Raw genomic sequence first — 14360 nt, 5'->3', positions numbered from 1 at the left:
ACACAGAGAAATACAAAGTTGATGAGTCTGAAGATAAGAGGATGAGAGTTTATGAGCTGAAGGGCATGAATGGGCTCTAGCAGCTGAAAAAGGCAAGGGATTGCATTTTTCTCTAGAGCTTCCTGAAAGGAACATAGTTCTGCCAAAACCCTGATTTTTAATCCATTAAGACTATGTCAGATTCTAATCAATAGAAATTTATGATAATAAATGTGTGTTGTTTTTTGCCACTAAGTGTGTTGCATTTCATTATAGCAGCAGTAGGGAACACAAACACTGATAGTGCACCACATTTAGTAATGTTATAACTGGGACAAAGGAGTAATCACTGTTTTTTTGTTTGGTTTTTGTTTTTGTGTTTGTTTTTAGGGCTGCACTTGAGGCATATGGAGGTTCCCAGGCTAGGGGTCAAATCGGAGCTACAGCTGTTGGCCTACGCTACAGCCATAGCAACGCAGGATCTGAGCTGAGTCTGTGATCACAGTTCACGGCAATGCCAGATTCTTAACCCACTGAGCCAGGCCAGGAATCGAACCCACATCCTCATGGATCCTAGTTGGGTTCATTAACCACTAAAGGGAACTCCCATATATTTTACTTTTCTTGACATGAAGATATATCAGCAAATTGGCATATAACTTTAATACCTAATACCCTAGAAATGCCATCAAATGTTGTTGCATCTTTTCTCACTCTCTTAGAATCATGGAGATATTATCATATTTGCCTCAATCTTCAGTAAGTATTTGTGAAAAAGGAGTGCGTGAGCTGGGTTCAATGGCTTTGGTAGAATCTATGGTTACAGGAGACAGGGAAGAAAACAAATTGCCATAGAGGGTGCATATTGAACAAAGGCACAAAGAATGGTATGTGACTTATTCAAAGGCACAGAATTTTATGGGGTTTCTGCAAGGGAGTCCTAGCAAACAAAATCATTTTTTATAATTGTGATGGTGCTTATTTATGGTATTAATTACAGACAGTTTCTGCTCATATTAGACCGAATGGAGATTTGAGCAAAGATTTGTTTTTGTTAAGAATCCAGTTAGCTATTTAGTTTCTAGGGAATAATTTGTTGGCTTTCATTTAGAAATAACTCTATTATGCAGAATCCCACAAGAAGGCTTGTTTTCCCTCTTAGCAATCGTCTAAATTTGGCAAACAATTTAAGACTGAAGAACTGGGGAGAAACAGAATGCCAGGAGCCTTTGGGCTTTCAAGGTAAAGCTGTTGTTCAGGAAAAACCAAAGAGTGGGAAATAAAGGAATAACCAAGGACAAATGGTGCATGTGTTTTCTGCTGAAGCATAAAACAAGGACTTCAGTAGAATTAGCATAAAACCAGGAGGACATGAACTCAGGCGTGAAAACTGTCTATGAATTTATATATATATATGTGTGTGTGTGTGTGTGTGTGTGTGTGTGTATATGTATATATCACTAAATTGGCATAAGATTAAATATATATATTTAAATATAACTATATATTTTAAATACAACTCTATATATAGTAGCACATTATCTTAGGTAGAGCAAAGAGAAAGAATTGTCCTTTTAACTTTTTGTTTGACACCTGGGCCATCTACCCCCAAAATATTTCAGTCGTAATTACAGACAATTTTTCAAATCACTATCCTTGTCTCATTTTGTATACGTGAATTAAAGTAATGACTGGTAAGATTATGGTTGATTGATAAGCTTACCATCCCTCCTTATGACTTGATCTCTCAACAACGTATAAATATGTAAAGAAACCAGAGATTTTTGCTAGACCAAAGTTAATGATGAAAAAAATAAAATAGTATATTTGGCAAATTTATTTTAATAAATCACATATAAGTATTTGTATTCTTCAAGTAGAACATAATTTTGCATTAATTTTTTTTTAAATTTTCTTAAAGTAGTTACTTACTTGTCCACAAAATAAGCCTTAATGAAGTTCAAGTATGTTTGAGAAAACTAGACTCTAAGGCCAAGAATACTCTGTAGAGGTCCTCCTTCTTTTTTCACCAGTATCTTGCAATACAGAAACTAGACCATTGTGGAAAGTTATTCTATAACTTGAGGGTATAATGGGGGCTTATAGGAAATGATGAAAAATTCTGTCAACCACTGTCACATCTAGTAAAGAGGTATTAAATTGTAGGTGGAAGAACAAGGAAATTGGAATCTCACAGCTTGGGTTAAATCACTAGTTCTGTTCTCTAAAAGCTATTTGATTTTGGTGACCTAGGAAACCTCTCAGAATCTTAGTTTCTTTACTCAAAAGATGGAGCCTCACAGCATTTAGTCGAGACCTCATCTGAGGAGTTATGTGATGTTTCTATTTTAAATAATATCAATCATCTTCCTTTAGTCAGCCTTGATGCTAGTTGTGAGACATTATAGAGATGAAAGAGGCATTATATTTGCCTTTTAAAAGTTCATGATTTCATTTATTGGTCAAGATTTCTGGGAATTAAGTCAACAAAAGAAAATAACAGTTTAAATCTCTTCATTCATCTTTACTCTCCTCATTACAAGGGAGGTATGGCCCCCTTCATCTATTTCTCCCATCCCCCAAACCTCTACCTCTGGCAACCACCAATCTGTTCTGTGTAACTATGAGCTTGTTTCTTTTTAAATGTGTTTTGTTTTCCTTTTAAATGAGATCATACAGTATTTGTCTTTCTTTGCCTGACTTATTTCACTTACCATAATACCCAAGATCCAGCAACATTATCCCAAAGAGCAAAATTTCATTTTTTTCATGGCTGGATATAATATTCCATTGTATAAATATTATACCATATTTTCTTTATTCATTCATCCACTGAATGAATGTATGCTTAGATTGTTTTCATATCATGGCTGTTGCAAATAATGCTGCAGTGAACATGGAAGCTGCATGAATCTTTTTGAGTTAGTGTTTTTATTTTCTTTGGATGAATACCCAGAATTGGAATTGCTATATCATATGGCGGTTCTGTTTTTAATTGTTTTAGAAACCTCTATGTTGTTTTCTGTAGTGGCTACACCACTTTTAAATTCTCACCAAGAGTGCACAAGGGTCTCCTTTTTCCACACCTTCCCCTAAATTTGTGATTTGTTGTCTTTTTGATAATAGCCATTATGTATGAGGTGCTATCTCATTATCTCATTATGTTTTTGTTTCTTTGTTTGTTTTTAAATGGGTATGAGTTGCTATCTCACTATCTCATTATGTTTTTGTTTCTTTGTTTGTTTTTAAATGCCCCCATCCACAGCATATGGAAGTTCCCAGGCCAGGTATTGGATCCAAGCCACAGTTTCAGTCCAGGCCACAGCTATGGCAAGGCCTGATCCTGTAACCCACTGCCCTGGGTTGGAGATCAATCCCATGCTTCCACAGCAACCCAGGCCACTGAAATCAGATTCTTAACCCACTGTACCACAGCAGGAACTCCTCATTGTGGTTTTGATTTGCACTTCCCTGATAATTAGTTATGTTGAGCATCTTTTCTCATACATGTTGATCACCTGTATGTCTTCTTTGGGAAATGTGTATTCACGTCTTTGGCCCATATTTTAATGAGATTGTTTGTTTTTTTTTTTTTTTTTTTGCTATTGAGTTGCATGAGTTTTTTATATATTTTATTTATTAGCCCTTTATCAGATATGTGATTTGCAAATATTTTCTCCCATTCATTAGGCTGCATTTTCATGTTGTCCATGTTTTCCTTTGTTATGCAGAAACTTTTTTGTTTGATGTAGTCCCACTTATTTATTTTTGCTTTTATTGCCTTTTCTTTGGTGTCAGATCCAAACTATCATCACCAAGGAGTTCCTGTCGTGGCTCAGTGGTTAGCAAATCCAACTAGGATCCATGAGGTTGCGACTTCGATCCCTGGCCTTGCTCGGTGGGTTAAGGATCTGGTGTTGCCATGAGCTGTGGTGTAGGTTGCAGACGTGGCTCGGATCCTGCATTGCTGTGGCTCTGGTATAGGTCAGCAGCTATAGCTCCGATTGGACCCCTAGCCTGGGAACCTCCATGTGCCACGGGAGCAGCCCTAGAAATGGCAGAAAGACAAAAAAAAAAAAAAAGACAAACTATCATCACCAAGATCTATGTCAGGGAGTCTACCACTTTTGGGAATTTTATGCTCTCAGGTCATACATTCAAGTCTTTAATCCATTTTGAGTTAATTTTTGTGTATGATGAAAGATAGTGATCCAGTTTCATTCTTTTGCATTTCAATTCTCCCAACATTATTTATTCAAGAAACTGTCCTTTCCCAATTGTATATTCTTGACATATTTGTCATAAATTAATTGGCCAAATATATGCGAATTTATTTCTGAGCTCTCTATTCTAATCCACTGATATAATGTGTTCATTTTTGAGCCAATTCCATATTGTTTTGATTGCTATAGCTTTGTAACATACAATTGACCCTTGTATAATACGGCAGTTTAGTTCATACCTACCACCAAGCATTTGAAAATCTGGGTACAGTCGTTCCTTTGTATCTGTAGGGGATTGGTTCCAGGACCCACCAAAGACAAAATCCCAGCTGCTTAAGTTCCATAGTTGTCCCTCCATATAAGCAATTCCTTATCTGTAGATTCAGTGAAGGATCATGTGCTACTATATTTATTGTTAAAAAAATCTACATTTAATTGGATCTGCACAGTAGAAAGCTGTGTTATTCAAGGGCCAACTGTAGCTTGAAATTGAAGTACGATACCTCCTTTCTCAAGATTCCTTTGTCTATTCAGGTTCATTCGTGGTTCTATATAAATTTTAGGACTTTGTTTTATTTCTTTAAAACTATCTTAGAATTTTCAGAGTTCCCATCGTGGCTCAGTGGTTAACAAACCCGACTAGGAACCATGAGGTTGAGGGTTCAATCCCTAGCCTCACTCAGTGGGTTAAGGATCCGGCATTGCCATGAGCTGTGGTGTAGGTTTCAGACACGGCTCGGATCCTGTACTGCTGTGGCTGTGGCTTAGGCCAGCAACTACAGCTTCAATTTCAAACCCCTAGCCTGGGACCCTCCATATGCCATGGGTGTGGCCCTGAAAAAGACAAAAAAAAAAAAAACTTAAACTTTTCATATGGCTTGCAATTAATCTGTAGATTGCTTTGGGGAGTATAAGCATTTTAACAATATTAATTCCTCAAATCCATGGACACAGAATATCTTTCCATTTAATTGTCTCCTGCAGTTTCTTTTATTACTGTCTTATGTACAATATACAGGTCTTTTTCCTTGTTTACATTTATTCTAGGTATTTTATTATTTTTGATGCAGTAGTAAATAAGATAATTTTCTTAACTTATGTTTTTAATAGTTTGTTATTAGTATATAGAAACAATAAAACTCTTTATATTTTTTATACTGCAACTTAATTTATTAGTTCTAATAGTTTTTGAGTCTTTAGGAATTTCTGTATTTAATACTGTCTACAAACAGTGACATTTTTACATCTTCCATGCCAATTTTGTTGCCTTTTATTTCTGTTTCTACCATATCTCTCTGGCTAGGACTTCCAATACCATGGTGAACAACAGTGATGAGAGTGGACATCCTTATCTGTTCCTGATCTCAGAGGAAATATTTTCAGCTTTTCACCATTGAATATGATATTATCCATGAGCTTGACACATATGACTTTTATTGTGTTGAGATATAGTCCCTCTATGCCCACATGAAACATTTCATCATAAATGTAATTGCATTTTTCATGTACATTTCCAATCTATTGAAATGATCATATGATTTTATCCTTCACTTTATTAATGTTGTATATCACACTGATTTGTGAATGTTGAATAATCCTTGCATGCCTAGAGTAAATCCCAGTTTTTCATGATACTAGATAATTTAAAAAAATATTTTCAAAATTTTTGGCTGTGCCTATGGCATATGGAAGTTCTCAGGACAAGGACTGAACCCAAGCCAAAGCAGTGACCCAAGCTGTTGCAATGGGCAATGGAAATGCTAGATCCTTAACCCACTGCATGATAAAAGAATTCCATATACTTTAAGTGTAATGTTGAATTGGTTTACCAGTATTATTGAGAACTTTGCCTATAATTTTTTTGTGGTATTAGGGTAATGCTATACTTGGAAAATAGCATTATACTTATTCTATTTCTTGGAAGAGTTTGAGAAGAATTGATATTAATTAATTAATTTTACTTTAATTGTTTGGTAGAATTCACCAGTTAATCCATGTAGTCCCAGATTGTGGACATCAAGACAATGGTATATTAGTAAACACTAAAATGGTATGAGCTGTCCGGCCATAGAAAGACATGGATGAACCTCAAATGCAAATCAGTAAAGAGAGAAGCCTATATGAAATGGCTACATACTGTATGATTCCATTCATATTCTAGAAAAGGAAAAACTACAGAGAAAATTTAAAAATTCCTTTGTTTTCCAGAGGTGAGGAAGGTAGGGATGAATAGGAAAAGAACAGAGGATTTTTAGGGCAGTGAAAATACTATGTATCCAACATAATGATAGATATATGTTACTATACAAATATCCAAACCTATAGAATTTCACCCAAGAGTGAAGCCAAAATATAAACTATAGATATTGGGTGATTATGTATGTTAATGCATATTCATCCTTAATAACATTTGCACCCTCTGGTGAGTGACGTTGATAACAGGGGAGGCTACGCATGTGTGAAAGCTAGGGATTTATGGACAATCTCTGTACGTTCCTATTAATTTTGTTGTGAACCTAAAACTACCCTAAAAAACAAATAAGAGAAACAAAAAAATATACTGCGGTTTCAGTGTTCCTGACCTAATTTAGTAGGGTAATGGAAAACAGTGGCCCTCCAAAGTTATATACATCATTGTCTGAAGCCCTAATTGACGCATGTGCTATTTCAGACACCAATTTCACATTTCTTCATCTCCAAAATACATGATCTTTCCGCCAAAGTGAGTTTTGATTTTTCTTTAACTTGTTGGAGTCAATAAGGCTTCCTTCTACAAGGAGCCATTTTACTGATTGCAAATGCCTACATTAAAATTGCACGTATTATGTTTAATGCAACCAGGTTTGCATTTGTTAGGATGGTGGAAGAAATTATGAACAGTTAATGAAGAGCTAGCAGGATCTCTTTGATATAAAGAACCCTGTTTTTAATCTTTGATCTCAGTTTCAAACACACTACTGTTACTGAGTGGATGAACAATAAATGTTTGCTGACTCATATTGCTGGAAATAATTCATATTGCCACATTTGGGGAAGATTTGTCTAATAACCATAAATATGACCATTCCTCTTGATTCAATACTGATCTTTAATTTTTATTTTCTTTTTATCCTGAGAAATATATCTAAAATGTTGAAAAGAAAATACAAGTAAAAAAAGGAAAATACAAGTAAACAAAAAGTATTAAGTATAAAATCTGTACTAGCATCTAATGATGAAATGATGAATAAAGCATTTCCCAGTGTTTAAAACAAGAAGTAGGGTAATATGAATTATCATGCAAGCTGCAATCAAGCAAGAAAGTTGGTGTTCTTCACTATATTATCTATATAGTTTAAAATTCAAACCCACCAAAATCTTTAACCTTCATATACAGCTTTGGAGTTCCCTGGTGGCTCAGTGGGTTAAGGATCTGGCACTGTCATGCTTCTGGCTTGGATCAAGGCTGTGGCACAGGTTTAATCCCTGGCCCAGGAACTTCTGCATGCCATGGGCAAGAACTGACTCATATTGCTGGAAATAATTTACATCTTTGCAAGTCTATTCTATGAAATAATATCTAGACAAGTAAAGGATAGATATACCCTTAAAAAGATAAAACATATTTTATATATGCAAAAACAGAATCTAAAATGGCATGGCACTCTAATTGTGACTATGTGAAATATCCACACATGAGAGTATCGACAATCTGAAGATTAGAATGCAACATTGAGAAATAAAAGTAGTTACTTCTAGAATAATGGATGATTGAGTTTTATATTTCAATTTCCTTTAGATGGTACATGAAATTTACAAGGGTATGTTGGAAGTATTTATCCAGTGATTTGGTTATTTGACAGAGACAAAATACACTGAATTTCTCCTTGCCTTTTAATGTGATTACTCTATTTTTCAGGTTTTTTTCATTTGTCCTTCTTGCCGTGAATGCAGGAGGGAGACCTCTTTCACTGTTATTGTTTGTTTATTCCCCGTTTTCTTTTTAACCTACTTCTTCAAACTATTAGTTGGTTATGGGAAGACAAGTGGTAGTTGTCCAGTAGATTTTAGGTGAATCGAATGAGTATTTTAATTCATATTAATATTATTAACACTGCTATTTAATATCACCTATCTGTTTGAGTCCCAAGTATTTTAACAGTACAGAATTCACCCTCCTTGCTATAAACTTAGCTCTGTTTCTGTAGAATTTTCAGTTTTGTAGGCTATAATATTTCCTCTCAGCATATGATCACTGCCCAGTCTCTTTGATTGCCAGATTAATCCTTCAGTATAGCCTTTTTAGCCATGGACATGGTTACTTTTTATTGCTCCTTTCTTGGTTTTCCCACCCTAGTTCTCTTCTGTTTCATTTTTGCCTATACACTGGTGCTACATTACACTGACTGGGCCTCTAGCCATGCATACACCTGCTTTAAACAGTGAATTTCCATTTTGCAGCTAAATTAAGTACAAACTCTGTAACTCAACTTTGGGACCCACTCTCAACTTTGTGGCATTTTTCTCATGATTGCTGTACTTCTAATCCAACGGGCCTCTACCCTCTAAACCAACAGGCCAACAACCCACTCTTCTCAGCATATATATTTTTTATATTGTTTCCTTCACTTGGAATGCTTTTCTTCATTGTTACCCTAATTATTCAGAGGCCCGTTTTTAAGAGTATCCTTTCCATCATGCCTTTTCTTATCATCCCAAGTGGATTTGACTTCCAGTCCTATAAAATATACACAACTCTGCTTGTTTCCCTTTTTGTTAAGGTGCTTTATATTTGAGCTGTTTATGTGAATATCAATTAGGTCCTGTAAACTCTATGATGATAAAAACAATGCCTTTCTCATCGTATATCCACCAATGATATCTAACACAGAATCCGGGCTTATTCAAAGATATTTTGCTTTTCTGTTTAATTTTCTTATTTCCTGGGAAGATTTATAGGGAGATCAGAAGATTGGGTCTTAAACAAGGAAAAAAAGGAGAGAAAGAGAGGAAGAGAGAAAAAGACACTTAGTGCTTTCTAGATCTCACACAACTAAGTTAAACATCTTTGAGTATAATGAAAAAGAATTTTAATTAATTTATTCAATAAATTATTATTTATTATTGTACTTAAAACCCACCATTTGAGTAACTTAATGTAGGAACTATTTTAGTCAACTAATATGCTTTATTTTCTACCGTTTCTCTAAGATACTATAAGCTTTCTTAATTTTTTTATATTTACTATCCTACTAGTATTAAGTATCTTTGGTTTTATTTTTATAAAAATATTATTTTTGCAAGAAAATTCATGGAGTTTCCGTCATGGTGCGATAGTTAACGAATCTGACTAGGAACCATGAGGTTGCAGGTTTGATCCCTGGCCTTGCTCAGTGGGTTAAGGATCGGGCATTGCCATGAGCTGTGGTGTAGGTTGCAGATGCGGCTCGGATTCCGCATTGCTGTGGCTCTGGTGTAGGCCAGTGGCTACAGCTCCGATTAGACCCCTAGTCTGGGAACCTCCATATGCTGTGGGAGCAGCTCAAGAAAACGCAAAAAGACAAAAAGACAAAAAAAAAAAATTATCCTGCTGGGGAATGTAACTGCCTGTGGAAAACCAGGTCAGTGCTATGTAAAAAGCAGTGCAAGGAAACCCTGAGTGGTTTGAATATTTTGACCAGACTGTGTTTTAATCTTCCCAGACCCCTAGTGGCTAGAATTATCTTTTCTTCCTCTCCTGTGATCCACTGAAATCAAAGTTTTAGATTCACTGAGTTTAGTTTTTGTCTGTCTTACAACAGTATTGTCATAGATTGATGAGCATAACAGTCTGTTCAAATCAGCTCTGCCCAAGAAACACATATTTGAGTGGATAATCTTAGATAACCTGTAAGGATATTTACATATCACACTGATGGCATACTCTTCCCTGGCCAGAGAAGGGAAATATTAATTAATACTTAATCATTAATTTAATTTAACATTCCTAAAAAAAGATGAATTTTAGAATAATATTTAGGGTTTCTGGAGGTATAAAACAGCACTTGATTAGTTAGTGAACCATTAGAGTGAATATAATTCTCTTCATAAATTACAGTGAGATGTTAGAAAACAACTTATTTCTTATTTTAAAAAAATGAGATGTGTACTTACTATTTCCTAGATACCCTGGGGGTTGAAATAAAGACAAAAGACAGGATTCTAGCTATTTGAAGAACCCAGATCCTTAAAATAAAAGCTTATTATGCAAGACATAAAAAAAATTTCAGTGGGAAAATAATCCCAGTGGACATCATTAATGCAACAATGAGTATAAATTATTTTAGTTAGTTTCATAGGTAATATTTTTGGTATAGTTTTTAAGGTCTCTAGGAAAATGTACAAATTTACATTTTATTCTTTTTTTTTTATTGTGATGTTGCCGTTGTATCATGTTTTACAATAGTCCTAGGATCTCTGTTGAACCTATGCCTCCTTTTTTTTAAATGTTCTCTCTCTCTTTCTCTTTCTCAAGATTCTACAGCTCACTCCTGAAAACAGTGAGAAATCTCAACTTGAGACTACAAAGGAAGAAAATCAGAGTACCCCTGAGTGTGATACCCAAACTGTAAGATTAACCTAAAGTGTTTTTAACAACATTCAACATGATAACAAGGGCATAAGTGTTTTTACAATCCTAGTTCATGCCACTATGAAACTTTCTCTTTATATGCAATATCTATTGTCTAAACATTGTACTTTAAAATTTTAAAAATAAGATATTCTTTAGATGTGAATCAGGTAGGTGTTCCACTATGAAATGTAATCAATTAGGGGTACTAGGAACTTGAGTTTTCAGAAAGGTAAGCGGTCATTCCCAAAATTGTATGACAGAAAACTCTTTTTTTTTAAGATAAAAAGATGGATCATGTATTGTAGTGTTAGGACTCTGGGATACATATGTGGAAAAACAATTAAATTTAATCTATCTTTCATACTTGTACCAAAATGAATTCTAAAATAGTCAGATTTAATGTAAAAACTGAAATTCTTCACAATTAGAATAAATCACTTTTTTTCCCACTGTACAGCAAGGGGATCAAGTTATTCTTACATGTATACATTTTTCCCCCACCCTTTGTTCTGTTGCAGTATGAGTATCTAGACATAGTTCTCAATGCTACTCAGCAGGATCTCCTTGTAAATCTATTCTAAGTTGTGTCTGATAACCCCAAGCTCCTGATCCCTCCCACTCCCTCCCTCTCCTATCAGGCAGCCACAAGTCTATTTTCCAAGTCCATTATTTTCTTTTCTGTGGAGATGTTCATTTGTGCTGGATATTAGATTCCAGTTATAAGTGATATCATATGGTATTTGTCTTTGTCTTTCTGACTCATTTCACTCAGTATGAGATTCTCCAGTTCCATCCATGTTGCTGCAAATGATATTATGTCATTCTTTTTATGGCTGAGTAGTATTCCATTGTGTATATATACCACATCTTCCGAATCCAATCATCTGTTGATGGATGTTTGGGTTGTTTCCATGTCCTGGCTATTGTGAATAGAGCAGTAATGAACATGTGGCTGCATGTGTCTCTTTTAAGTAGAGTTTTGACAGAAAAGTCTTAAAATATTAAAAGCAAACACAAACAAATGAAATCCCAAAGAATGTGATTCAATAGTATTCTCATAAAAGAAATAAACCCAGCATAATATAGACATTGCATTAGAGGAAGAGAGATCCTTACCCTTCAAATGATAATATGGAACTTGTGATACATGCTTTCGTTTTAGCTCTGTAATAAGTGTAATGAAATTTAAATTCTGGAACTTTTGCATAATTATAGATCTATCATGTCTGGACTTGAGAAACAACAAATGACAACAATTGAATTTAATGGATTCAAAGTTTGGCTTCAACTTAGTTGACAAAATAAATAGTGTCTACTGAAACTATTTTGATTAAAAAAAAATCAGGTGATAGCAAAGGAAATAAGGCAGAATAGAAACGTAAGTTAAACAAGTCAGTCTCTTTTTCCTCTATTGGCTGCCAAAGTGAATTTAGAAATATAAATTTCTCAATTGTTTTGCCTTCACAACTTTGTATATTGAAACATGTACCCAAACCATATAATTTAGTACATAATAAGGTTAATGAAAAGTGGAAATATAATATTCTTTAATTTACTTCCAAGGGAGAGGGAGTAATAAAGATTTGGAATTGGAAGGAACATTTTTGGTATAGTTTGAAGAACAAAGAGATCTCTGTGACAGTGTGAGTAAAGTTTCAAAGATAGGAAAACATCAGAATAATATGAATAGAGAGTAGAGCACAAACAGTGGTGGGATATGTGCCTCAGAAGAAAATTTGGTTTTTAAGTAGGAGGAAAACTGGATTCCCGTGCTAAGTTTAATTAGTTAAGGTTTTCAAATGTTTGTGTCCAAATAAGTGATAATACCATTGGGTTAATTTTTAAGGAGAGTGCTTTGGTTTCTTGATATAGTTTCTTAAAACTATCAAAAGATCATTTTGCTGTATATACATATATCAAAGCATTATGCTGTTGATTTAAAACCAGTACAATGTTACATGTAAATTATAGCTTAATTTTTAAAAATAATAGTCTTAGAAGGTTCTGGCCTGCACTCTTATGGGTAAGAGTCAGGCTTCTTCTTTAAATAGTCCTGCTTTGAACTCTTGGATTATGAAAAATTCAGTTGCCTTTTTTCTGCCCTTGTACTGATGTCTTAGTGCCTTGAGCAAATGGTTCATGGAATGACAGGGCCAAAGTATCTGAAAGGATAAAGAACTAGGACTTCAACAAAATATTCCCATGGAAGGCAAATCTGAAAAGTTCTATGTATTTTGCTAAGCTTTCCAAATACAAAATTTTGGTCTACTTTTTTGGGGGGGGTCAGGAACGAGGTATGCTCAAAATCATAAATAGTTTTTTCATTGTTTATTCTGCTCTCTAATTTGTTGTACTTTCTTATCACTAGTAGGTCCTCTCCCTTCAGTAAGTCCCATAAGCAGGTATTACCTTGGCGAAGGTTTGAATCTGTGTCCCTTCAAAAATAATGGCATTTGTAGCAATACAGATGCAACTAGAGATTCTTATAACTAAGTGAAGTCAGAAAAGGAAAGACAAATACCGTATCACTTATATGTGGAATCTAAAATATGGCCCAAAATAACCTACCTACAAAACAGAAACAGACCCACAAACATAGAGAATAGACTTGTGGTTGCCAGGGGAGGGTATGGACTGGGAGTTTGGGATTAGTAGATGCAAATTATGACATTTAGAGTAGATAAGCAATAAGGTCCTACTGTACAGCACAGGGAACTATGTCCAATCTCTTATGTTAGAACATGATAGAAGATAGTATGAAAAAATAAGAATGTATTTATGTTTGTATGTGAGAGAGAGAGCCTGGGTCACTTTGCTGTACAGCAGAAATTAACAGAACATTGTAAATCAGCTATACTTTAAAAGAAAAGAAGACCTACCTCTACCTGTACAGGCAAGAATGCTCTCTCTAACCTGACCTCAGTCCCCTAGATCTTAGTCTTTGCAAATCTCTGCTTCCAAGAAACTATACTTTCTAGTATACAGAGTGTGCAATATTCATAGGCTATATACTCAGTTATAGTTAAAGGCCAAAGATAGTAATATAAATGAATGAAATAAGCCAATTTTAATCAGTAGGAATTAGTAGGACTAGTGAAAACATCAGTTTTCCAATTACAGATTTACTGATCTATAGTAATTCTTAGACCTGTCCTCAGTGTAGTATCACATGGAGGTTTTTTGTTTTTCTTTAATATGGGGTAACCTGGAACAACATAAAAATTGACTCAGCATCTTGGTATATGGAGTCTAGACAATTGTTGCATTTATTTTTTTATTTTTCCAAGTGATTCTAATGTACAGGCCAGTTTTACTAACAGTGTATTTTACATGTACATGATTATTAAAATCTTCTGAGGAACTTTTAAAAATGAAGTTTTGGGAGTTCCTGTCATGGCTCAGTGGTTAACGAACCCGACTAGGAACCATGAGGTTGTGGGTTCAGCCCCTGTCCTTGCTCAGTGGGTTAAGGATCTGGTGTTGCCATGAGCTGTGGTGTATGTCGCAGACGTGGCTCGGATCCCACGTTGCTCTGGCGTAGGCCGGTGGCTACAGCTCTGATTCGA

The 14360-nt window shown here is 34.9% G+C and overlaps 1 protein-coding gene across 5 annotated transcripts in view; it reads left to right on the top strand.

Annotated features, from left to right (window-relative positions):
* The window catches only part of LUZP2 (leucine zipper protein 2), a 532880-nt gene that overhangs the window by 475755 nt on the left and 42765 nt on the right, over positions 1–14360 (top strand). For 2 of the 5 annotated variants that reach the window (XM_085011620.1, XM_003122913.7), the window contains exon 10: positions 10696–10788. The exons of the other annotated variants lie outside the window; for them this stretch is intronic. In XM_085011620.1, coding sequence (XP_084867746.1) covers positions 10696–10788 — 93 coding nt within the window. The remainder of the gene's footprint in view (positions 1–10695; positions 10789–14360) is intronic. 5 annotated transcript variants of the gene reach the window in all.

Source organism: Sus scrofa, chromosome 2, assembly GCF_054392235.1.
Source record: "Sus scrofa isolate SSC_HxYL_T2T_F1_AM1 chromosome 2, Sscrofa_HxYL_maternal_Yorkshire_Landrace_v2.0, whole genome shotgun sequence".
Classification (NCBI taxonomy): domain Eukaryota; kingdom Metazoa; phylum Chordata; class Mammalia; order Artiodactyla; family Suidae; genus Sus; species Sus scrofa.
The sequence above is the reverse complement of the archived record's forward strand: the minus strand, read 5'-3'. Positions and strand labels throughout refer to the sequence as shown.